The 25,391-nt window shown below is 42.0% G+C and overlaps 1 protein-coding gene across 2 annotated transcripts in view; it reads right to left on the bottom strand.

Annotated features, from left to right (window-relative positions):
• The window catches only part of pde1a (phosphodiesterase 1A, calmodulin-dependent), a 143,465-nt gene that overhangs the window by 42,088 nt on the left and 75,986 nt on the right, over positions 1-25,391 (bottom strand). Inside the window, exons 1-2 of one of the 2 annotated variants that reach the window (XM_064327312.1) lie at positions 8,755-9,079; positions 4,126-4,152 (exon numbers count right to left, since the gene is read on the bottom strand). In XM_064327312.1, the coding sequence (XP_064183382.1) occupies positions 4,126-4,152; positions 8,755-8,852 (125 nt within the window). In that variant the 5' untranslated portion in view covers positions 8,853-9,079. Of the gene's footprint in view, positions 1-4,125; positions 4,153-8,754; positions 9,080-25,391 lie in introns of those variants that run through there. The other variant, XM_064327311.1, reaches the window with a different exon arrangement.

Genomic DNA, 25,391 nt, shown 5'->3' with positions numbered 1-25,391 from the left:
TAAAAGGCGGCTTAACTGGAATTGCAGCACGCCAGTAATGTAGGCCAGTAATGTAAATCTTAAGAAACAAAATGTTTCATTATACATCTTAATGCAGTTGAATTGCACAGGTTCTCTAAACTCAAGTCTACAACAAAGAAGTCTACTGCAAGCTTAAGCTGACTGTACAGCAGATATTAATCAATAAACAGAAAATGACTCAAAACAGAACCAAGAGAACACAGAATGCATGAGACAGATTTGACCTTGTATACTGCCAGCAGTGTGAGGTATGAGAGAGTGGGTGGCATGTACAGCTGCAGCTGAGCTTTTGTGAGTTCAGTGGGACAGTTCAGTGATGGCAACTAGTGGCAATATAACTTTGCTTCCCCTCAAATGCCATAGCAGGCCCTAAAGTAACCTCCAGAAGTATAGGGAATCAGTATCTGAGAAAATACAGCAAAGCAGAGGATAAAATCAAAGAACTCTGCAACCAAATTGCTGTCTTTACAGTCAACACACTTTACTTTTTTTTACATGTAATAGTAATGCTACTGTGTTTAGGGTTAAAAAAAGACAACCACTAATCCACAATTAATTGCCATTCTGTTCACAACAGGGTTTCAATAAAGAAGACAGGAGATGCATTTCCTGTCTGTACTACACTCAAGATAATGCGTATCATATCAGAAATAAACCAATCAACCCTGTTCATCCAAGGTTTGGTGAATCATGTCAAAATAACAGCAAGTAATTGAAAGTGCTGACAAAGACATTTGGTTCTGTCTTGGTATTATATTAAAGAATACTGTATATTGTATTATGAGAGGTTGTAGGTTAGATAGAGGTTATGGATGAGCTCTGCCGTTGGACCCTTGAGTAAGGTACTTAAAGTGAAATTCTTCAGTAAATATAATTCCAGCTGTATAAATTGGTGATATGTATATTTTGCATTTTGTATGAACAAAAACTGTGTAAAGAGAAGAGTCTGCTGTTTAAGGTCACCTAAATGCTGTGATAAAGTATATTTCATGAAAATATTTATTCAGATTTCAGTGGCTATACTATCAACTGAAGACACTGCCACAGAGACTGATTCACAATAACTGAAATGTTATATGAGATATCACTATGAAATTGTTTATGAAATGCTGTCAAATAATCTGTCCGTCAAAAAACATGAAAGTGACTGGCTACTTGGCCCAATGGTGGCTACTGCTGTATGCCACAAATTTTGTAAACACAGGGAGTCTAGCATGTGATTTTCTTGAGACGTTACACATTTCCCGGATGGAGATCAACATCAAATTGCCTTAGTCCCGACTGCAGCATGCTCTCTCACGCCTTAGTACAGTCCCATGCTAATGCCAATTGCAGTATGCTTTAAACGCCACCTAGAGGATATTACAGTTGCATTCTACCTAAACCTGCTGCTGACCAGCTTTTACAAAAGTCTGTTCATACAGAAAAATAATTCTGTATGTTCACAATTATTTATAGCATACTTCGTTCATGGCTTTTGCCACAAATCTGCAATTGGATAGTACTTTTACACAAAAATATATTTTGTTGAAAACAAATTAATGAATATGCTACATGTGGTCCCATTTGACTGTATCTCCAAAATGGCTGTCCTTGATTAAATTCAAAATGGCTCTATTTAATCGTTATTTATAAAACTATGCTGCTTTATGCTCAAATAATTAATTTAGATTTCACCACATTACCAATTTAAATGGCTGGCTGTGTGTTACATGCATTTATGTCAAAGTTTACTGGCATCATTTATTTTTTTAAGGCCAATATATTCATTTAAGAGACTGAAATGAATCAATTACAGGCCAAATTCAACTTACCATTGCTCAACATCTTTTATGCCTATTCATTATTCTGTTGATTGACAGACAATGACTCATTTCAGATTGCCAATCATTTCCCTAATCAGCATGTCATCAATTGCAGTGCTCAATAAAGCCTGTTTGAGTGTGTTTGCCACAATTAAACCCACATTCAGGTGTCCTCAAGTCACATATTGACCGTGTGTTTGGCCCAGGTGGGATTAAACAGGTACCAAATCCATACTATTAATTGAATACTTATACAAAAGTCACCACGATTAACTATAGCAATTAATGCATAGATAGGGGTGTCTTTTGACCAAATCTAATTATCAGTTTCATATGCTATTCTAATGCCATTAGAGACCAATAATCATTTGTAATTACAACATTTACATTAGTTATTGGGTTAATCAAAATTAATGAATACAGTATATAGGATGTGAGACCAGGACACATTTCATTTTGTTAGAGTTTATTTAGAAGAAAGCTTTATTTCATTCATCTGACAGAGACAATGCACATTAATAATCGTTCTGTAAATGAGCTGGAGTTATCCAGGAAAGCTAGTCATCCTGGCTACACGTTTCGTCTGTGGAAGGAAGCCAGAGCACCCAGAGGAAACCCACACAAACACGGGGAGAACATGAAAACTCCATGCAGGGAGGATCCAGCTGGGACTCAAACCCAGAACCTTCTTCTTGGGAGGCAACAGTGCTAACCGCTGCACCATTGTAATCATTACAATTGGAGGAATTAGCCCATGTGCAATATTTAAAAAAGATTCAGCTTTTGCTGTACCTGCACCTTTAAACCACCGAACTCCGCACAGGAGCATGCACACAACGGTGAAGAAAACAAACACTAAACTTTGAGACTAGCAAGAGACATGCTGAGGGTCAGTAGATACGGAACTCAGATGTGCATGCTACAATCAAGACCTTAAACTTAAAACTTAATATGAAGCTAAAACTGTGTTACTGCAGTAGCCTACTTTGGGAATCCGTTTTAATACACAGGTGCATACTAAAAACTGAAGGCATGCTTTAATTGACCCAGGGAGAGAGTATTTTTTGTTCAGAATAAACAACCTCTGCTAGTACCTTTCAAACCAAAAGAAAGAGAGTTTAATTTACAGCCCTGGAAAATCCCATGGCTGTTATCCAAGGCACTTTGCAAGCTGCAACATCGGCCCGTATTAACAATCTTGTTAACTTGATGTAACCCACATGCAATTAGCATGTTGCTTCCAACATATCTGCATCGCTGCAGTGGTGCAATGGTTTTCACTAGCAACATGATTAGAATGCAGATGCAAAGTGCTGTCATGAGATTTACAGATTTAGTTCAAATGCAGAACCCTAACGCCTACATGGCAGATAGTCGAGAGAATTTAAGCATAGATGGAGGGGTGACTGTTGAAAAGCACCTCTCAGTGAGTGTTATATAAATGCATAAATGCAGGCAGCCCACTGGAAGAGCATCCCACAGCAGGTCCACTACACTGTGTGCATGAGGGCCACTTGGCTACATCAGAGACTGTAGAGGGGATTCATGTACAGACAAGGGAGGGGTGGTACAGACTCATTTAACCCTCTCCACACAATAAAAAGCTACAGTACTGCATCCTATAAGCCCCACTTCTCAGTTTAGAACACTGAAACATGCAATAACACCCCAGAGTCAAAGGCAACAGGGCCACATTTCAGACATCACACTGTTTACAGTCAAGCACACTGTAAGTGTCCCAGTCTCAAACATCCATTGAGGGGTACAGAAGTGTCAGTGTTTGATTACCTTGCATTACACGTTTGAATCCATATAGGCCACCAAGGAGAGATCAGGTGTATTTATGGTTGGGCATGTTTTGGATCACAGTTAAGGTAGAGGTTAATTTATAATATGTGTATATACATGTGTGCGTGTGCATGTGCAGGTGTGTGTGTGTGTGTGTGTGTGTGTGCGCGCGCGCGTATACATGTGTGTATGAGTATGTAAAAAATATTTCAGAAAAACAAGTGAAAATGGTGTTGACAGATTAATTAGTAGCCTCCATTCTGAATATCTGTAAAAAGAAATCAATGTCCTATCCCTGCATCAATGGCTAAGTGAATGTGACAGACATGTAACAGCTGCGCTGACAAGAAAATTGTTCAGCAAAATAATTTTTTGATAAAGCCAGGTCAGGTCTGTAAAGACTAAGGAGGATTTAGATATCGGGCCTGTGAAATGATTTTTCCAGAAAAGTGCCAATACAGTCATGTGCATTCTGGCTGGATAAGCAGTCATTTCGAAGCAACTGGCTTACCTTTGCGAAGTGCTTTTGTACTTCTGCCTGAAAACAAAGATGGACTTTCATTAGATTAGCATATGAAATAAACACATTACTCATTTACAGAATTATTTCTTCAATTATTAAGAAAATTGAACATAATATTGGCAAATTACATACAGAGATGTGTGCAACAGATATTGAAAAGCTTGCAGCTAACCACCAAAAAATAAAATACACTCCCATATTCTGCTCTCTCTTTCTGTCGCTCACTCATTCTCCCCCCATCTCTTGAAGGACAATACAGAAATAATCACTTTCACAAAGACCATTTCTGGATTTTGAATTATTCATTACACTAATTGTTTGGCCATACAAAGGAAAGCCATTTGTGCAGAGCACAAATAGCCATTTAATCCATAAGAATGAACGTTAACACAGCTAAAAGGTAATTGGACAGAGTTTTATTTGAAGCATTAAAAATACTTTATACAGTTCTTTAATAATATTATCGTACAAATTGTTTATAATGGAGTGCAAAGACTGATAATTTGAATTTTTTACAAACACATTTTATTTTACTGCAGCAAAACTGGAAGCATACATAACATAATAACATTTAGTATAATATTTTTTAAATTCTTTCATGAGAAATAAATTAATTTCTCATGTGATTTGTTTTTTGTGTGCTAAATATTTCATAATTGTATTTGCAATATACAGTTCAGGCAGGCAACTCAAAATTTGAATTAAGCAATATTCATTGAGATTTAAAGTGAATGCAACTTTGGCATTATCAGTATATCACCTCCTGAGTATGTTTCTCTATGGCCTGCACCTTTAAATTGGTAGGAACGGCGTGCAGAACAACAGATGAAATACAGTCACATCTTTGGGACTTGCAGGCGATTTGTTGGAAATGAGCCGATACACACCTCCAATCATGCAGTACAGTTTCCCCAAACTTGATACACAGCTAAACCTGTGTGAGCTAGAAGGTACTGTACTTTGGAGTACAACACTGCACTGTTGAAAATTAAGGTATACTGCAATTGACCCAGTGCCATTGAACACAATTAACCCTTAAGATCCAAAACAATCGAGCCAATGCTAACACTCTACCACTAACAATGCTAAATTGCTTGGGAAGGAAAAATAAAAATTCCCAGGTAGAATTTTAATGCACAATTTGCCATTGTTATGTTTTTGTTGTTTTTTTCTCATTATAAACAGACTGCAAACAAGAGTTTTGTTTTTGGAAGCTTTCAAGTAAATGAGTTCTTTTATTATTTATCCCAATATAAAGTGCATTGTGTGCCAAGGCATAGTAATTAATTAAGCACATTTAGCTTCATGTGTATGCAGACCGCATTGGCCGGAATTCTCCAAGGTTGATGAGGAAATCATTTCCCGCCTATATTTCATTGCACTCATAGTTTGAGAGAAGAATGTGCCAGCTCGTAAAAATGTCTTCCTGTGCCGCATACAAATGCACCAATCGAAAAGGTTTGTAAAAACAAATAGAAAACCTTGAAGCCTGTTTATGTTGATGTAATACTTTATATGTTAGTGACAATATGGACCAGTGATGAGCCTGCCTATGCCAAGTCTTTTACACTGTGCAATTATTAAATACGCATTCACTAAATGCCTACCTAGCTGGTTATGGGACTGTATTTGTTTATTCATTGCCGAGACTATATGGTTAAAGTCGACAGTTGCCATGCATTTAATGTTCTTTTCTGAATTCAATGATAAAATTTAGTCTACAATATAATAACAACTAATGGCTTCTGCTCAATGGGAGACCATGTTATGCACTTGATCAGGCAGCACACAGTAAATAGGTGTCACAGTGCGATATGTATTATGAAATACTGTACATTACACTGAACACTAAGCAAAGTAACCACAGATTGAGGTTGATCGATCAGGTTTTATTAGGCTACCAAAGAAGTCTGAATTTACATAATTTTCAATACAAGGGTATCATAATATTTTGCTCTCAGAAGAGGCTGTTTCCAGTCCCATCCTTGGATTCACTGTCCTTTTTTGATATTCTCCATTTTACAAAACATTTACAAGTAGTCTCACAGTTATGTGACTGCTAACCCATGCTTCTTTACCCTCTGCAATCCCCCACCTAAGCTGTGTAGTCACAGGGGCTTCAGAGGAGCACACCGCGTACGTTTAGATCAAGCAAATCGCAGGTGCCTAATCAACCAGAGGAGCTGCTCTTGTGCAGCGATATGGGGGCCCTGTTGACAGAAGCCCTCCTTGCTGGGCTGATGGCCAGCTGGTACCAGCATAGTCAGGGCTCAGGAGCAGACCACAAGATGCATTACTACACTGGAGCGAATTGCTACAGCAGAATGATCTTCTTGACAATCCACAGATAAATCCTTAAAGCCAAACAGGATTTATCATAAGCAGTTATTCACAACTCATTTTTGGGACACTATCTGGAGTAAGATTCAGAAGGCCTCCACAGTGTCATTCGAAGAAAGGTTCTCTCCGTGAAGAAGCAAAAATGAAGCCTCTGGCAACGTGCTTTATAAACGGTTAATTTAGAGCAGCATAGCTGGGAGGTGGGGGAGGGGAGGAGGGGAGGTTTCTGTCTTGGAATCAGATGCCTGGCTGGTCGGCAATTTCTGTGGCTGAACCGACTGGAGCCGCGCTGGCAGGGTGGGCTGGCAGGATGGACCGTCTGCTCTGCTCCATGGCAACGCTCCTCCGGGAGCCGCAGAGGGATGTAACGGGGATTAGGCTAAATGAATTCCTCCCACTTCCTCTGTGCAGAAAAAGAAGAATCTCGGCCCCAGGGTCACTGTGCAGCTGAGGAGGGTACGGTTCAACCGCAGATGGGTTTGGATGCAGTAAAGGTGGCTTACAACACAGTAAAATAAAGCTAGAGTGCAATTACAGGCACTCTGCCTCCTCATGGGGGGCTTACATAGCAGACGATTGTATCTGAATTGGTCAAAGTTTTGGTCTGAAGCCCTTTTTCAAGACATTCAAGATGCAGTGGTGTCAACACATGCAGATTAAATGTAAATACTGTCTGGCAGGATGTTACACCACAATTTCAGTTATTCATGCCTGGTCACATCCACAGTTAACAATGTTAAGAATGTTACACTCAAATATTATGAACTGTCCTTCAACCACTAGAGTTATATGCATCCATCAGTCCAGCTGGCAACACAGCACGCCATGCAGATGGACTGCTACCTCGCTGTTAGCTTCTGCGCGCGTCTGAACGAGAAAACAAACTTCCTATTGCATGCGTGCATGTACACGAACTGTACATTTACACATGTGCTGCACGTGTACACACGTGCACTGTTCATGCGTACCTTTTTTTGGTGTGGGGAGGGGGCCTGCCCTAATCGCGCCCTCTGATTCCGTCTAACCGTAGTTTCGTAAGGACTCTAAATGATTAAACAGTGCGAAGTTGCGGTGACGGTTTATACCTGATTACATTAGCGCACGCTCTGGTGAGCGCGGCTGTGGTGCAAGCAACGCAGGAGGTGCAGCAGCAGGGCTCTCAGTCCACAGTTCAGTTATGCCTTTAATGAGAGCCAACCACAGGCAGTCCACTGTTCAAATGTTAGATCTGTTTTCCCTCAAAGTATTAGCTCTGATCTGAAGCACTGCCTCACTCCATCTTTACCAGAGGATTGTGTGAGCGAGGCACCGATTCAATCCGCCAGGTTATGCTAATACTTTAGTCACCATACCAACACATTCCTTTCACGTCCCTCTGATGCGACTAGTGCCATATTCAACACAGCTAATTTATTTATGTTATATTCTGTGGCAAAGCAATCATTAATTGGACTCTATAGCCTGTTACCTGCAATAGATAAATGCATGACCTTTATAGTGATTAATGTAGTTAATTAAAATGTGCTGATTGAAAGAGAATGTAGGTGTGAGACTTCGCTGAATCTGAGCCCGGCTAAAGTAGCAGATGTGTAGCATCAACACCAGACACCTGAACAGCAGAGAATAAATTCTGGTGTATTATCCCTCTCCAGCTGAGATATAAAGAATAACCAAACACTTTATGTCTCAGCTGAAGAGGAATAACACACAAGAATAAAAAATGTAACAAAAAGGTGACTTTTGAAGTGAGAATGTCTGAAATGAGAAATACACTTGAAGCTCGCAACAAGTTGGAAATATGGACACCGTACTACTGGTTATTGATAAACAAAGCCTCCATGCACACACACACTCACACATGCAGAGTGAGAGGGAGAGAGAAATAGAGAGAGAGAGGAGAGAGGAAAAAGAGAGACAGACAGAGAGAGAGAGAGAGAGACAGAGAGAGAAACAGAGGAATCAACCAACATTAAAACATTAAAAACAGGTAGATTTTTTCTCACAAGCATTTCATGGTAATTAACCAAGAGGTACCACATGCGTCAGGATTTGTCCAGTGACCAGCAGCATCATTGCAAGTATCCTGACCAAATTATGTTACGATCTGCTCAAGCCAATCAAGAGTTTGCCTCACATTGTTGCACCTATTTAAACAACAGTGAAAAAGCTTAAATCCTTTCACATTAACAACCTGTCCTCATCTCATTTACCAAGTCACAAATAGCATGCACCATTTCTGCCTTCCCTGCAGAAGTTATGCGCGAGAGCTTGACTTACATCCCCTTCAGTCGCATCCACATGTTCTCGGTCTGCTTGGTCTTTGGGTACTTTAAGGAGCTCTCCAGATTGTCCATGTCGCTGACGAGAGAATCCATGGTGAGTGTCCTAAGGTGAGACGGCAGTTGCCAGGTGCTGCATCGATGGAACGGATCGCCTTTAGAGCATCTCGGCTGGCACTGAGTCCATGTGAGGCAGCAGCTCCGGTTATTTCAGCGTGTTCAGACTGTCAGAGCACAGAGAGAGGAATGCACTCCCAGCAGCAGTGCAGCATTCACAGGGACCGCTCTCCTCTCTGCTGTCAGATGGTCAAATCAGTCTCCCTCTCTCCCCCGCTTCCTCTCTCCCCCCCTCTCTGCCTCTCTCTCTCTCTCTTTCTCTCGCTCTACGGTACCTCTCTGTCTGTGTACTGTTAGCAGGAGCTCTTCACACACAAGAAGCTCGAGCACCGCTTCTCTGTTCAGCCTCTCATCACACAGGTGGCCTTTACAACATTATGTACTCTGGCGCACGTGCACACATACTGCTGCACGTGCGCATAAACACACACGCCCTCGCACAAATACGCAAACTTACACATATGCTCCCCCACGCGCATTCATACACACTTATACGCATGCTCATACACACACCAAAACTGTCTCCCCCACCCCCCACACACACTCATACATGTTCTTTGAATGACTACCGCTGCCACTGGACAATCACCATTAAGAAGGGGGGCTTACAATGGGTCCTTGGATCATAGATTAGATCAGAGCTATTATACAGATTGGATGAAGAAAAACAGCTGTACCACCACCCCCTTGCTAACAGAGTAGTCCTCCAGTGCTAGAGGTATAGAAAATATGTTTGATCAAGTCCAGTCCAGGGACTGAGGAGGCAGTAAAAACCTGTGGCCGTGCTAGGCCGGGCTATTCCTTTAGGGCCAGCGGTGAAAAATCCAGGTTCAGAAAGTAAAAGTCCTCCCCAGTATTTTGTTTCAATCACCAGGACGTGCTAAATAGCACAATACTTTAGCCAGGAGGTAGAACTAATGAAATCAGTTAGCTAGAAGTAAAACATGGTAGGATTTTTACTTTCTGACCCACTGGACTTTCCACCTTTGCTTAGGGCACCTCTGGAGTTCTACAGGGAGGCATCTGAGGGCAGTCAAGTGTCTGCTAAAACAGAATTTGGGCCTGTTCCTTCTTCTCTTCCTCAGATCACCTGAGGAAACACAAAAGGGGCCACTTAAGCAGGGACCATCTGCAGAATCTGTGCAAAACCTTTGATGGTTCTTCGTTTGAGGGGCACAACTGTGAAGAAGCTTCCCTCCACCTGCACGCAGTAAAATGTTCGGTGTTAATTCAGCTCTAACAGAGCATACAGGAGTCTAATAGGGACCATATGTGGACTGTAAGAGTTGATTTAACACTGAACATTTCCCTGTGCACACAGACGTCAGCCTCTAATCCCCCACTCTCTGCTGGACGGGGCAATGGTTGATGAAAATTTCATGATTGTTTGTAAAGCGCATAAGCATCCCAACTGATCAGTCGGGCAGGGAGGGGGGCAGGGGTTTGCGTGTGGGGTAGGGGTGCTCGAGCCGGCTGAGATTAAACGGGAGTCATCTCCGGGAGAGTGGAAAGCCAAAAGCCAGGTCTGATCCAATCGGCCCCTTCTGTACGCAGAGACAATTTCATATCAGATTTACCTGCAATGTTGGGCATGCCTTTATCTGCATATTCAGAGTTTAAAGGTTTCCGTTCCAAATCATGATGGAACAATATTGCTGATAATATTTAGAACTGGCTTTTGTGATGATTTTTTAATTTTATTTTGTCTGACAATGACTTTACATGCACTGTGTTATATATATGTGCTATATAAAAAACTCTTCCAAAGACTGAATTGTAATCATTTCCTTGAGGTCTGTTTTCTAATGAATTACTGTACCGTAATCATTTTAAAATTAGTGCGGCACAACAAGCAAAGAGATTTCCTCCATCAAATTATTGTGGCAAATGGGCCATTAAAAAGAGCCTTTTACTCATCAGTTCTGTCTCTGGAATCCATTTATTTTGTTCTATCTGTCACTAGATCAAATGAAAAGGAAATGTCACAAATTCGGTTTCAAACTGATAACAACCTTTTGTTGCTGGGTCCTCAAAAATGGCCGAACCTCACTGCCACAACATTGCGAGGGAAAACAATCCAGATCTCTCTATTTTTCTTCATTAGGGTAAATGGGATTAGCAATGTTTGCACAAAAAAAGAGAGAGTAATGTGTTTTTCCTCAACGAGCTCATCTTTCTCCTATGAAGCCATTTAAATAAATTAAAATTATAAACCATGATGGCGTGCTCTCTTAGTGCGTCTGCAAATAAAGCATTATTCATCTTTGCCTTCTGTTCTGAAAATGGTTATTGATGGGGGGGTGGTTGTCATGGCAACATCCATTTCCATGTTGCTCAATGGGCTGTGCTGGGAGGGAGTACCGGTGGAACAGTGGACATGTACTGTACCAGAATGTCTTGTTTTACATTAACGTGCAAACCACAGCAACAGTGAGCTTAAAAACTGGGGCAGAGAGAGGGGGAGACAGGGATACTGGGACTTGGTTCACCTGCAGCACTGTTTTTTCCCCTTAGACAATTAGACTGTGTTCACTATGAAGGAATGCTCTGAAATATGTTCCTGTGTCTGTGGATAGAGGAGGTCCAGAAAGCCTGTCATGGCCGCAGGTTCGTATTACTGTCCTTTTGGGGCTCATTGTTGAGTTTGTATCCTTTCAGGAACCCCAGCTGTCACGGACACATCTGATATGGAGCACACCTGCTGTCCCTTCCTGAAAAAGCTACCCTTCATACATGTCAAGAACCTTTTTTTCACTGCAGATCAGAGACTTTTATTTCAACTTTATTATGTCCACTGCGTCCTCTTTTAAGCACCATATGGAGTCACTCCACATCCGACATACACTAACTAACCATGGCAACAGACACACAGCCCTTATCGGCTAATGCCAGGTGGTACTAATGTTTCCAGTATCATGTTGTATAACTTAAGACTTCTTGTTTGACTGCATGGAATGAAGCTGCTGTTGTGTGATGAGGCAGAACACCCTGTGGACTGTATAATCCTCAATCCTCTCTCGGGGCAATGCTGTGATGAATTGTCCTTTACACCACAGGACTCACAAGCATTGGCTTGGTCAAGATTTGTCTTAATCTGGGGGTACATCATTGCACAAAGATAGGAGTATGTGGTCCTAAATCTAATGAACAAGGAAATCCAAGAGCCAAAACAAGGTCTGCATACTGACTCTTGAACACCTTAAGCAAGGCCATCTCTACACATGAGGGGGCACAAAAAATATTTTGGGGACCCCTAAAAAATGTACTATATGACAAATATCATGCTATCAAAGCCAGATAATTTTTCATTAATTTGTTTTACTTGTAATAACATAGAATACTACTTTATTTTGTGGTTATTACGTTATCAGGTGGATAATTTTCAATTAATAATTTGATGACTTCAATGAATAATCTAATAATTAATGAAAATCACTGTCATTATATATTGTCTAAGTCTCTCTCTCTCTCTCACACACACACACAAATACACACAAGATAATAGAAGTACACACGGAGATGCCAGTGTAGCCTTTAAGAGGGGAGCCAAGTTATATACAGAAGCATATACTCAGTACATTTTTGAATTTCTTAAAATCTGTCTACATATTGCAGCAGAACCAGAGGGGTAGTGCTGGATGGGCGCTATATGCCTTCATGCTGGCTCCATTCCCTGGATGCCTGGAGCGATGCGAGAGTTGCTGGAGGAACACCGCAAACTGCTGTCCTCCATGCTGAGCTACAACAACTGAAAGCACACCAAACCGCTGTGGCTACCAAACCAACCACTTCAGAACCACACCCCATTAAGTTCCTGCCCAAACTTACTGAGCAGGACAACATCGAAGCCTACCTGCAGGTGTTTGAACAGACAGCTACAAGGGAAAGATGGCCAAAAGAAACACGGGCAGGTCTTCTAGGCCCCTTCCTGGTGGGCACCGCCCAAAGCGTATATTGGGATTTGACACCGGAACAAGCAGTTAATTATGAGCTAGTGAAAAAGGAGATAGTCGCTTTGGAATAAGTTTACAGTCAAGAGCCCAAAAGTTCCATGATTAGACATTCGACCACACCCTCTCACCAAGAGTCCAAATGTATGAGCTGATCCGGATCAAAGTCCTGGTTGTATGCAGATACAGAGGGCACCTCAGTGTTGGAGCTCTTAGTTATGGACCAATTCCTAAGGGCCTTACCAACGGACATGAAGAAAATGGCAAGCCTGGCAAATCCTACAAGCATGGACCTGTTGGTACAAGTAGTGGAAACCCACCAGGCCACCAGTCGCCTATTAAAACCAGAGAAGAAGGAAAAGGAGTCAGCAGGCCATACAGTGAAGGGAAAGCAGGATTGGAGGCCTACCAGAGAAAGGACCCGAGAATCCGAGGGGGAGAGAAGACGGCGTCCTTTCTTAGACCTAGACCAGTGGCGCTGCTTTGAATGTGGTGAAACTGGCCGTTTAGCTTGGAGTTGTCCAGGTAGGGAGGAACCAATGCCTACCGCTCTATCCTCTGACAGCCCCAAAGGGAAGGAGTGCCACCTGCTGACCTCATGCTGGGCCCACGAAGAACATACTGCTCCTCTGCTTCCCATCAAAATAGATGATAAGGACACAGAAGCCCTCCTCGAATCTGGGAGTATGATAACCCTGATTCAACCAAAGTTGAGTGAAAAGCAGCAAAGCTTTTCGGTCCCTCTCATGTCTATTTCCTGTGTGCATGGTGACACCAAGGAGTATGTCACCTACAGAGTACACATCACCACCACTAGGGGGGAGCTGTGAGATGGTGGTAGGGGTTGTACCTCATCTTCTAGTGCCGGTTTTGTTAGGAAGGGACTGCCCCCTGTTCCCGAGGCTCTGGGACTGTGCCGGAAGCGCAACCATAAACCAGAAGCTAAGGAGTCAAGGTAAGAAGGGAAGGAAATGTGATAAAGTGGCAATGCCTGTCACCCATCTGCCACAAAAAGCTGAGGCCCCCTGCCCTGCCGCCATCTCCCCAAACAACTACTCGACTGAACCATGCTCTGAAGGGGGGAACAAAGGAAGACCCCTTCCCCTTTCCACTCCTGGACTCAGCAGAGGAACAAGGGGGCACCGATGTGATCCCAGGGGGTACTACCTTAATAGGATAATTTGAGACAGCACAACTGACCGATTCTAACTTGTTACATGCTGGTCCCAAGTGAGAGTGGTGGATGGACGACCGGTGGAGGGGGCGAGTGAAGTAACTTATCCTCATTTTGCTATATGGAAGGGGCTCTTGTATCAGGTAGTTAAGAATGAGGTGATCAAGGAGCTGTTACTGGTACCTGCTCAACATGTTAACACAGTCTTACAGCTCACCCACTCACATGTGTAGGGGCCCACTTGGAAATGGAGAAGGCGCGAGAGAGGATCTTGAACCGATTCTTCTGGCCAGGAGTAAAGAGGGCTGTCGAGGATTATTGCAGATACTGCCCGAAGTGCCAAAAGGTGGTGCCAAAAGTGCACTATAGGAACCCGCTGGTCCCCCTGCCCATCATTGAGATGCCTATCGAGTGGATAGGCATGGACCTGGTGGGGCCCCTAGTGAAGACTGCCAGGGGACACCAATATATCCTTGTTATAATAGATTATGCAACACGCTATCCTGAAGCTATTCCCCTATGTACCATGGCCTCCAAAGGTATTGCGTGGGAGCTCGTCATGCTCTTTAGCCGCGTGGGGATCCCCAAGGAAATCCTCACAGATCAAGGTACCCCGTTCATGTCAAGAATCATGAGAGATTTATGTAAATTATTAAAAATCACTCAACTTAGGACCTCCATTTACCATCCTCAAACTGATGGTTTAGTAGAAAGGTTTAACAAAACCTTCAAACAAATGTTGAGAAAGCTGATTGATCAAGATGGGAAAAACTGGGACCAGTTGTTACCATATGTGACGGGTGCTGGAGGAAAGGTCCGCAAGTCGCAAATCTTGAAATTGTGCTAGGAGGCAAAAAAGGTTTTTAAAATTTTTTTTTACTGTTTTCCTTTTTTTCATATTACGAAAGTTAAAGTGTTGAAGAAATCACTCAATAGAATAAACAACATTTTTAGGGTCACTAAATACTTATAATTTGTCAGCAAAGTCGGCTTGTTTTAGTGATTCTTACAGCCGGGTTTTGGAGGCGTGATGAGGGTGCAGTTTAATTAGCATGTTTGATTTCGTTGGCTATTGTCACTTTGTTTCGGTCAAGCCACTGCCCATAAATAAAGCCGTGTGGTAGTAGCCCATGTTTGTTTACTGTGTGAGGTTGCTACAATGGCGGACGCTCAATCAGTAGGTGAGAGTATAAGCTTTCTAACGATGTATAACATGTCTAATTTTGCTTTTTGAATAGCGTTTTATAGGTTAGCGTAACCGAACATTTTCTTACCATGGCATTCGCTCTATATATGGTAGCATTAAAATACGTTGCACCTAACAAAACGTTGTCAATGATTTTTCGTAATTCCTTGGAAAATACCATTATTATTGAGGACTTCTGGGCATAGCTAAGCCATATGTTTGCTGATAGACCTATCTGACATCGTTTTCTGGAGCAAAACAGAAGCGGATAGAACTGTCATTGATTTACTGTCTCTGTCTCCATCTACTGAACATAGATAAGATTTCATAATTGCTATGTAATTATTACTGCTCAAAATATTTCGGTTATATACGTTATTTTAGAAATTGAGTGTCTTTAAATAGGTTAGTGGTATTATGTAATGTGGATATTTCACACTGTAATGTAAGCGTTAGTAGTGTAATAGTTTTTATGACGCATACAACAGTGATGAGGAGAGTTGAAAAATTGCCAAAACGTGGTGGATGGCTGAAAATTGTTTTCATATCGTCCCATTCCCATACAAGAAAACATAGGAGTGTACAGAGTATAGAAATACATACAAGAGTTAATTATTACACATTTACGTACTGTGCAGCATTGTGTGACTATATTTTTGCATTATGTTTAAATTATATCTATGTTTCATCTTAAACCTTCATAAGGGGCTCATATGCTTTACAATGGACAAAAAGCATTACATTCCTTTTTGGAGAGATTTTGGATTTGTTTCTGGACACTTAGCTATTTTAGACCAGTGTTAATAATTTAGACATTTTGGGTAGATTTGGAGATGCTGGGTACACTGCTTAGTTTTTGCTTCATAAATCTTTAGTAGTTCTACATATCCACCCTTAGATTTTATGAACTTGTGGTCAAGAAGTTTTTGATCCAGGACATGGATACTTTAACCCGCAATCTCCCAGTATTTCATTGCGAACAAAAAAGGAGCAAATTCATTTTGGATTTTTTGCCTTGACCATTGCATTTGTGGCGCTTTATTTCTTACACAATTATGAACATAAAGTAATCTAAGCTAGTATTATAAATGGTACCAATGTATTGCTTCATTTAAGACATTTTTCTAGTCTCTGTGGTGTTCACATCTGGAGTTATAAAGCTTTAAATAGGGTAACCCCTAAATGGGCAAGGATTGACAGGTACTCTAGTGGGGGAGTGGTTGGGGTGGAGTTAACTAGCTATTGTTCCCACCCATTATCTCCCTGTGAGAAGTGTGAAAAGTTCAATATCTTTCACGGGGATTTTCTCTGCTACTTGATTTTAGGAATACCAACATTCAAATAAGCATATCTTCTTCAACTATTTTCAGATTTCAATGTATGACACATCATTTGAAAGCTTATAATATGCACTTTCATAATCTGTAAAAACTGAAAAATGACCTTGCCATACTTGAGGACCAAAACACCAGCACCTGTCACATATGTGATGTTTTCCATTCGGGAAGTTCTACGGATTTTCGCCCTTTGAGTTGCTGCATGGACGACAACCTTGGGGGCTCCTCGACGTCGCTAAGGAAGCCTGGGAGAATCAGCCATCCCCCTATCGCTCCCTGACTGAGCACGTAGAGGGAATGAGAGAGCGGATGGCAGTCATCTGGCTAACTGTGCGCGAGCACATGCAACAGGCTCAGCAGGCCCAGCAGAAGGTGTACAACCAAAATGCCCAGCCTCGGGAATTTAATTCGGGGGACCGTGTACTGGTTATGGTGCCCACCAGGGAATGTACGTTTTTAGCCACCTGGCAAGGGCCCTATGAAATATTGGAGAAAGTAGGCAAGGTCAATTACAAAGTTAAGCAACCTGGGAGAAGAAAACCCACCCAAATATACCACGTGAATTTATTAAAGAAGTGGCATGCCCAAGAGGTTTCGTGTTGTGCTATGTCTCCCCCTCTCCAGCAGGAGCCCCCAGCTGACGTCATCAAGGGACCAGAGTTAAGTGCAGCGCAACAACAAGACCTCAAGGAGCTGGTGGACCAACATAGGGATGTTTTCTCGACTCTGCCAGGTCGGACCACAGCTGTCCGACATCAGATCCAGACCGAACCGGGTAAGAAGGTACAACAAAAACAGTACCGTATCCCTGAAGCCAGACGACAGGCTATCCGAGATGAGATCCAGATGATGTTACGCCTGGGGATCATTGAGGAATCGCTAAGTGAGTGGTCAAGCCCTATTGCACTGGTTCCAAAAGCAGACGGGACAATGCGATTCTGTAATGATTTCAGGAAGTTAAACTAGATGTCTAAATTTGATGCATATCCAATGCCCCGTCTGGATGAACTAATTGAATAGTTGGGAGATGCTAGGTATGTTTCAACTTTGGACTTAACGAAGGGGTATTAGCAAGTCCCCTTGTCTCCAGCCTCCAGGGAGAAAACTGCCTTCGTGACAGCTGATGGACTATACCACTATCAGGTTTTACCATTTGGCCTGCATGGAGCTCCACCCACCTTCCAACGCCTCATGGATAAGATCCTCCGCCCACATCAGAGGTATGCGGCCACTTATCTGAATGATATAATTATTCACAATCAGGACTGGTCCACACACCTATCTAGGTTAAGCGTGGCATTGGGGGTGTTGCGGGAAGCAGGGTTGACAGCTAACCCAAAGAAATGTAGGTTGGGCCTTGAGGAAGCAGAATATCTAGGATATACCATTGGATGGGGAAATGTTAAACCCCAGGATCGAAAGATCCAGGCAATCAAAGAATGGCCCCGACCTAAAACCAAGAAGCAGGTGAGGAACTTCATCGGGCTGACAAGCTACTATTGCCGGTTTATTGCTAACTTTGCTACTTTAGCATCTCCCCTCACAGACCTCACTAAGAACCAACAACCAAATGTGGTCAGATGGACGGACGCAGCTGAGAAGGCATTTCAAAACCTAAAGGTAGCCCTATGCTCAAGTCCAGTGTTTGTAACCCCAGACTTTTCTAAACCAATGATTATGCAAACGGATGCCTCTGAGGAGGGGGTGGGTGCCGCCCTATCCCAGGAACATGAAAGTGAGGAACACCCAGTGTTATTTATAAGTCGGAAATTGTTGCCCCGGGAACGTAAATATGCGACGGTGGAAAAAAAGTGTCTCGCAATCAAATAGGCACTGGACACCTTGAAGTATTATCCGTTGGGGTGGCACTTCACCCTGATCACAGACCATGCCCCACTGGTCTGGATGTCGCGTAACAAGGAAACGAATGCCAGGGTAACCCGCGAGTTTCTGAGCTTACAACAATTTGCTTTTTCTGTTACCCATAGGTCAGGAAAGTGCCACGGCAATACAGATGCCCTGTCCAGGACGGACTCTCTGTGGGCGTCGTTCACCCCTCCCATGAGGTCGGAGCTGAGGGAGGGGGTGTGTAGCAGAACCAGAGGAGCAGTGCTGGATGGGCGCTATGTGCCTTCATGCTGGCTCCATTCCCTGGATGCCTGGAGCCATGCGGCCTTTTCCAGCCAGCCTGAATACACTCACCTGAAGACACCTAGGCATTCACAGCCCTATTTAAGCCTTCCAAACACAGCAGTGGCGAAGAAGGACCAGTAAGGGAAAAGCGTAGCTGCTGTCTAGAGAAGTCATTGTAGTGAGTGGAAAGTAACTTTGTGCAAGACCTTTTTCTGGCGGACTCACTGAATTGTGTATGGAACTTTGCTTGGAAGGAACCCGACTGGATAATGAACTTGGCCTGTTTTTCTGACTTGGATTGCGGACTTTGATTTGGTTGTTTGAAAGACTGGGAACCGGCTTAGCTGGTCAGTGAGAGAGAGGGGAACCTGAGAAGTGTAGTTAGGCTCCAACCGGAGCTAAATTTTGTTTTCTTTTGTCTGTGTTTTTTTCCCCCATTATCACGTTGGTTGGGGTGAGGCCCAACTCTTTGTATACGGACTATAATAAAAATGTTGTACTCCCAATCTGCATTCCATCTCCTGTTTTATTGCACGCTGTGGGGCAACTTGAGGCCTCTATCCCCTAATCCTGTCACAATATCAAATTTTTATATCACTCTTATGGCAGAATACAACATAACTTTCACTACTATGTTTCATAGAAATTAAACAAGCTATATCCAAAAACTATGCAACCTGTTTTTTCCTACATTTCTTTAATTGACTCCTTCATTGTGTTCCTTCATCTAGCTCAGTGGTAACCAGCTATGTTCCCGGTGATCAGCAGTCCTGTAGGTTTTTAATCCAGCCCTGACAAAGCACTACTCACTCAACAGCTATAGATCTTTAGATGTTGATCTGCTAATTAGTAGAGTGAGGTGTGCCAAATTAGGGTTAGAATGATAAACCTACAGTAGATCTCCAGGAACAGGGTTGGTTACCACTGATCTAGCTGGTATAAGGTGGAAAATCTTGGGTATAAATGGGTACACAAATGTACTGAAAGAAGGTATTTCTACACAGATGAGGTTCCTGAGATAATTAAGCAATTAAAATACCAGCACGCTCAGACGCATGTAAAAAAATTCTGTGCAGGCCTACTTGCCTATAATTATGGCTAGACGATGAGACCTTTATGACTTTGTAAGAGGGAAGTCAAACTGGGACCCAGAAAAGGCTGGCATTTGAACGAGCCGGCACGCTGGGACTCATCCTGTACTTCAAAGGACCCGAGAGCCTTGTGGTAAAACAATAAGTTACTCGGACTTCCTCTGGACGAGCAGGCCATTGGCTCTCTGGACTGTTACCCTCTGGACAAGACTGAGATAAGGGGAACTGGACTGGTTGTTTATGGTTGTGTGAGCAAGCCGTTGGCTCTCTGGAATGTTGCCATCTGGACACAACTAAGATAAGGGGAGCTAGTCTCTTTGTCTAGGGTTGTGGGTGTGTGTGTGTTGGGACCATTGAGGGTGAAAAGATCATCAGGCCTCTGGCCAAATGGTGGGGCAACTGCGCAGGACAGTACCACAGTGCCCTTATGTGGGCCCCTCTGCCATTACACTTTTTATTTCTTTTCTGGATCTGGACTCTAAACCATCTGTTTATCATATTCAAAAACCCCGTAAAAACCTTACAAACCATGCACATGTTTTCATTATATTACTGTATTATGCCTTATGTAGTAATAACATGGATTGCATGTAAAATGGTTCAACAAAAGGGTATTTTCATGACAACTGCACCATAATATTACATCCACTTGACATGTTTGGTATGGACGTATTCAGGGAAATTCAAGCAATTGAATGAAATATGTTTCATACCAAATAGAATTTGAAGGAAAAACTATCACAATGGAATGTCCTCTCTGGTAATCATCTCCTTTTCCCAATTTACCCACTAATTGTTTTAACAGCAGCCTCCAAATGGTGGGGGCCGAAATTCCAGATTTGACTCGGCCAGGTTAATTTATGCCAATGCCGCCTAGACCAAACGCGGGATTTGGCTTAAAAGGAAGGGAGACAAAGCAATCGGGGAAGATCGTAATCGACTTCCCACATTGCACATACTCTGTGCTCTGTGTGTAGCTAGACAAGGAAGATCGTAACCGACTTCCCACACTGCACTGTGTTCTTTGCGTAGCTGAACAGGGAAGATCGTAATCGACTTCCCACACTGCGTAGGCTCTGTGATTTTGTGTGTAGCTAAACAGGCTGGGTAAGAACTTTTTACTCTATATTTATGTTTTAAAACCTTCCATATTTTAAATAGAGAAATTGTGAATTTGAAGCTAATGACCTACCTGCCTGTTAAATAAATTCTTCTTATTTTAACTTGCGTGGTCTTCATGACTCTAATCCATTTTATCTTCTTTTCAGCCGAAATTCCGATTAAATACTCAGGGGGACAATTATGACTAGGACCTACTGATCAGGGGTCTAGTACAGCGAACGTCTTTAGTGAGGTCTTCAAGTTAGATAGGAGACCACGATCTGCCCGCTAATGGGATTGGTGGTATTGGTTCTGGTGTTTTGGCTTAAGAGGACCCATGGGCGTTATACGCCAGTTCTTGTCAAATTCGCCTTAAGGAGCCCAATAGATACACACTGTCCTGGGCTCATAACTATCTATGCACAAAGGAAGGCATGTATTATAGTGGTCAGCCTCCTACCCTCTGGGTTCTTCACCGAACTGAGATTTAACAATAGTGCTAAACCCGGGAGCATATATTGAGGAATGATGGCACAAGATAGAGTCAAGTGTAACCACTCCCAAGTTCCACGTATAGTTAAACCTAAATTTAAAATTCTAATTTCATTTGGAGTCAGATTATCACGAGGGTAAAACCTAGTAACTGTTACGCTTACTTGCTGTGGTCATGGATATATTTGATGTGTTGTTCCGCACATTTGTGAATATTCTGATGTTCCCATTGGAATATTGACAGTCCGGCGACAGATCAGATATATCTCCGATGACAGCTACTGGTCCGTTTCAGGCCAGTCTTAAGCGGGACATGAAGCAGCGCCTTCATATCTGACCCGCGGCGACGGAACCAGTGCATTCTTAAGTATAATTGTGCCCTGTTCTTACGAACCGAGGAAAAATAACTAATATCTCTGGTTTTGAATCACACCAGCCAAGGGAAAACACGCGGTGCCTTCCCCTCCAGCTACAAACCCTCATTGGTCTAGCTGTGAGGTGTTTACAACTTTGAGAGAGGGTCGCTGTTGGGTCATGTTTGGCCAGAGCTTCAGCGATGAAGACAACTGAACTTGTTAATGGTTCATGGACTCTGAGGGACAGACATTGGCAACAAAGTACAACAATGTACAGAAGTGCATACTCTTGAATTTTGATATCTGTACATTCATTTGAGGTGCAAGGCTAAACAGTTGAGGAACACTATATCAGCTGACTAGAAATTAAATTATAGGATATGAGCAGGCAGTTTCATCAAATCAATCCAGCGAGCAGTCTACAGAACAAGTTATCATACTTGTGTTGCAATCTATTGACACCAAAGTAAACAACACCATTAGTGCCATTTTGACAGGGATTACATCAAATGAATACAGACAAAATATTAAACATAAAACTATTTTTCAGATGAGCAACTTCCTGCTGACACGTTCCTGCTGGTTCAGCAGGAGGGGGTGGCAGCTCCTTCACAGGAGACAAATATCATGGCTAACAGACGAGATCATGAGAGAATACCACAGAATCAGACCAGTCAAAGAAAGGTCACACATTCCATGCGCCATCAGATACAAATCATCATTCATAGTGTATTCACCATGTATTCATAATTTTAATCCACTATAACGTTTAATGAACAAAGACAATCTAGAAAATTATTTTGATGATTTTCAATAATATTGAAAAAAATTTCAATTAAATTTTGTCAGGAAACAGGTACCTCCATAGGGGCAGGGCCTTCAACTGTCCTGAAAGCCCATTACTTAAAGACCGCCCTGACCATAAAGTGATAAGTATGATTATAGGTTCAGATAATGGAGTCCCTGCTGTATTTGAATGGTCCATTGTCATAGCCATCTATAGCAATGCCTTATAAAGCAGCAGATGAATGACATCATGACATGTTGAACCCAGAGGCTTGTGGCACAATGTATTATTCATGCAAGGATAATTATCCAGCAATTCAACAGGCTGCCCCTTGGTGACATTTTATGTGAATTTGCTAATGAGGAACTTGACAGTAATTTAATTAACAAAGAGAGTGAAAAGGGTTATACCATATGCGCTGCATTTCTGTGACTCAAGTTGTGTCATTCATCTATAAGCAACAACTGATTGTGTACAGTACCACATTTAATGTCAGGAATATTCTGTGGTATCAAATGTTCTTTTTTGCACAGTCTTGACTCCAAATGAAATTCAAGTGACTCTTGATGGGTAAATCACTAGCACCAACTTTAGATATTGACACAATTGGATGTGATTACCATTTCAAAAAGCATGTATTGTATTCAAGATAAAATGTAACCATTCAGGTCAAGTAGTAGTTCTCTGAATATGCAATGAATTACTTTAAGAAAAACGCATTTATAATTATTGACCCGTTTTAATTACACTATTAAATTTTTGCAGATAATGATACACTAAACTGTGTAATTACAAATATTGTGTCTGTAAGAACCCAGAATCCAGTTCAACATCAAGCCAATGATTTTATCAGTCCAGCCAAGTAAAGGCAATCTGCTTCTATGAAAAAACAGCTTGCAAGAACAAAATCTTCTGAGATGGACGCTATTACAAGTGGCTTGCATTGTATTAACATTGAAATATAAATATAAATCTATACGTATAGAATTATATGTATTAAATCCATATAATTCTGGGTTGTTTCTGAACAGTTAAAACATTTATGCTGCAAATGAGTGGAAACACTTGAATTTCAAGCTTTGGAGCAAAATAAATTGAAATGGTCAGCTGGGAATTTGAAACTGGAATTTTTTTTAATCAATGAAAGCATGGACTGTATTTCACCTTTGCAGAGTCCAGCACATCACTCCACAATATTATAAAGAGTTCGGCTAAACTATTGTAAATCCAACAAAGGACAGAGAAGCTGTGACGATAACCCATTACTTATTGATCGTGTCCCCAAAGGAATACTCGCATATAATGTGCTGCCTTTCGTATCGGATAACCCGGACCACATTACTGCCATAGGAAAAAACCTCATCATGTTTATATTCGATGAAACAGATCCACTGCCATTGCCATGTTGACAGATAAGGACAATGTCCATAGGACGCATCCCAGCAGACCCTTTGAAAATATATGTCTCATATAAAAATAAATTATCTCTTTAATCAATTAGATGTTTATTCATGGGGTTTTCCACCTCCACAATAAAAGCTGTGAGCTTTTCTGCAGAAGCTTGTAGCATGGGCAATATCATAATGGGTATTAGTCGACTTGCTCGACATCATCTAAGTGACAAATTTAACATGAGTTATTTCAGATACTCTTTCACGTACCTCCAATTTGTCCTGTGTTAGCGGCGGCGTGTTGTGAGGATAACCAGGCCACAGGGAAGTGGATGTGTCGCTGTGTCAATACAAGCATCTGAGAGCCCATTTGGCATGTTCTGGCCTAATTAGCATGGTTGTAATGTGATTCTCCCAGTAGCACAGCAGCCTGACTTCATCCTGGGCAGTATCAAAGGCAAAACCCTCCCCCCCACTGATGTCTCTCTTTCCCTCCCTCCCTCTCCCCCATCTCTCTCTCTCTCTCTTTCTGTATGTAGCTGTACTATGTAGATGTTCAACCTGAAACAATCACAGTGCTCAGGAGCTTAGCTCATACTGTAGGGCTCTGTTGAATAATGTCCTTAATGATCGCCCATTACTGCCAATGATCTTGTTTGTTACACTAATGGAAATGAGCTCATTTGCAGGTATTGAATGTGCTGTTCCTGTATGTGCAGTTGCTTACTCATCGCTTATGTCCTAAAAGTGAGGATGCTGATTGGCTTACCCAGCAGAGCTTCTTCAGGGCAGAGAGAAGCCAATGAGCCTCCTCTGCACTTTCCCCGCCACAGAGTGAAATGCCTACAGTTAACACCGCCCACCAAACCTTTGAAAGCATGACACAGTAGCTGTTCTATGTTTCCATAGCGACTTTGCACATAGAGGAATGGCATCCATCTTGGCTGTATCCCTACAGCATTAGAGAGAGCTGCCCTGTAAGTCTCTCACATCTTACGACTCTATAATAATACGTGAGGGCCCATACAGAACAAAGAATGATTTCCCTTGAACAGTTTATCAGTCCCCAATCCTTGTGTTCAGCATTCAATTTCTTTGAACTTTGCAAGAAACATTGTGTCTCTGGTGGAGGTAACATCACATTTACCTAATGCTCACAAGCCACCATTATATGCATCCCCTTTGACTATTCATGAAGATGCAGGCCTAATTAGGAAATGCAGTTAAACAATAATACAGAGACCAGCACATGTTCATGTTTTTGAATTCTAAAGCCAAATATTTTTTTCTCCAATTGATACATCACAATAGTCCTATAGTAAAAACAAACAACAACAGCAAAAAACACAAACACACACACACAATTCTAAGCCCTGTCACCACATTTTGTGCAACAAAAGAGCCAACCACTGCCATCAAAATTGAAAAGCTTTGTTTAGTTTCGCCAGGAGCCCAACCCACATCTGTGATGTAAAAGTAGGTAAAAACCTGATTCTACATAAGCAAGTCAAGGCCCTATG

This window comes from Anguilla rostrata, chromosome 3 (genome assembly GCF_018555375.3).
Source record: "Anguilla rostrata isolate EN2019 chromosome 3, ASM1855537v3, whole genome shotgun sequence".
Taxonomy (NCBI): Eukaryota; Metazoa; Chordata; class Actinopteri; order Anguilliformes; family Anguillidae; genus Anguilla; species Anguilla rostrata.
This window is presented reverse-complemented; position numbering and strand designations above follow the sequence as displayed.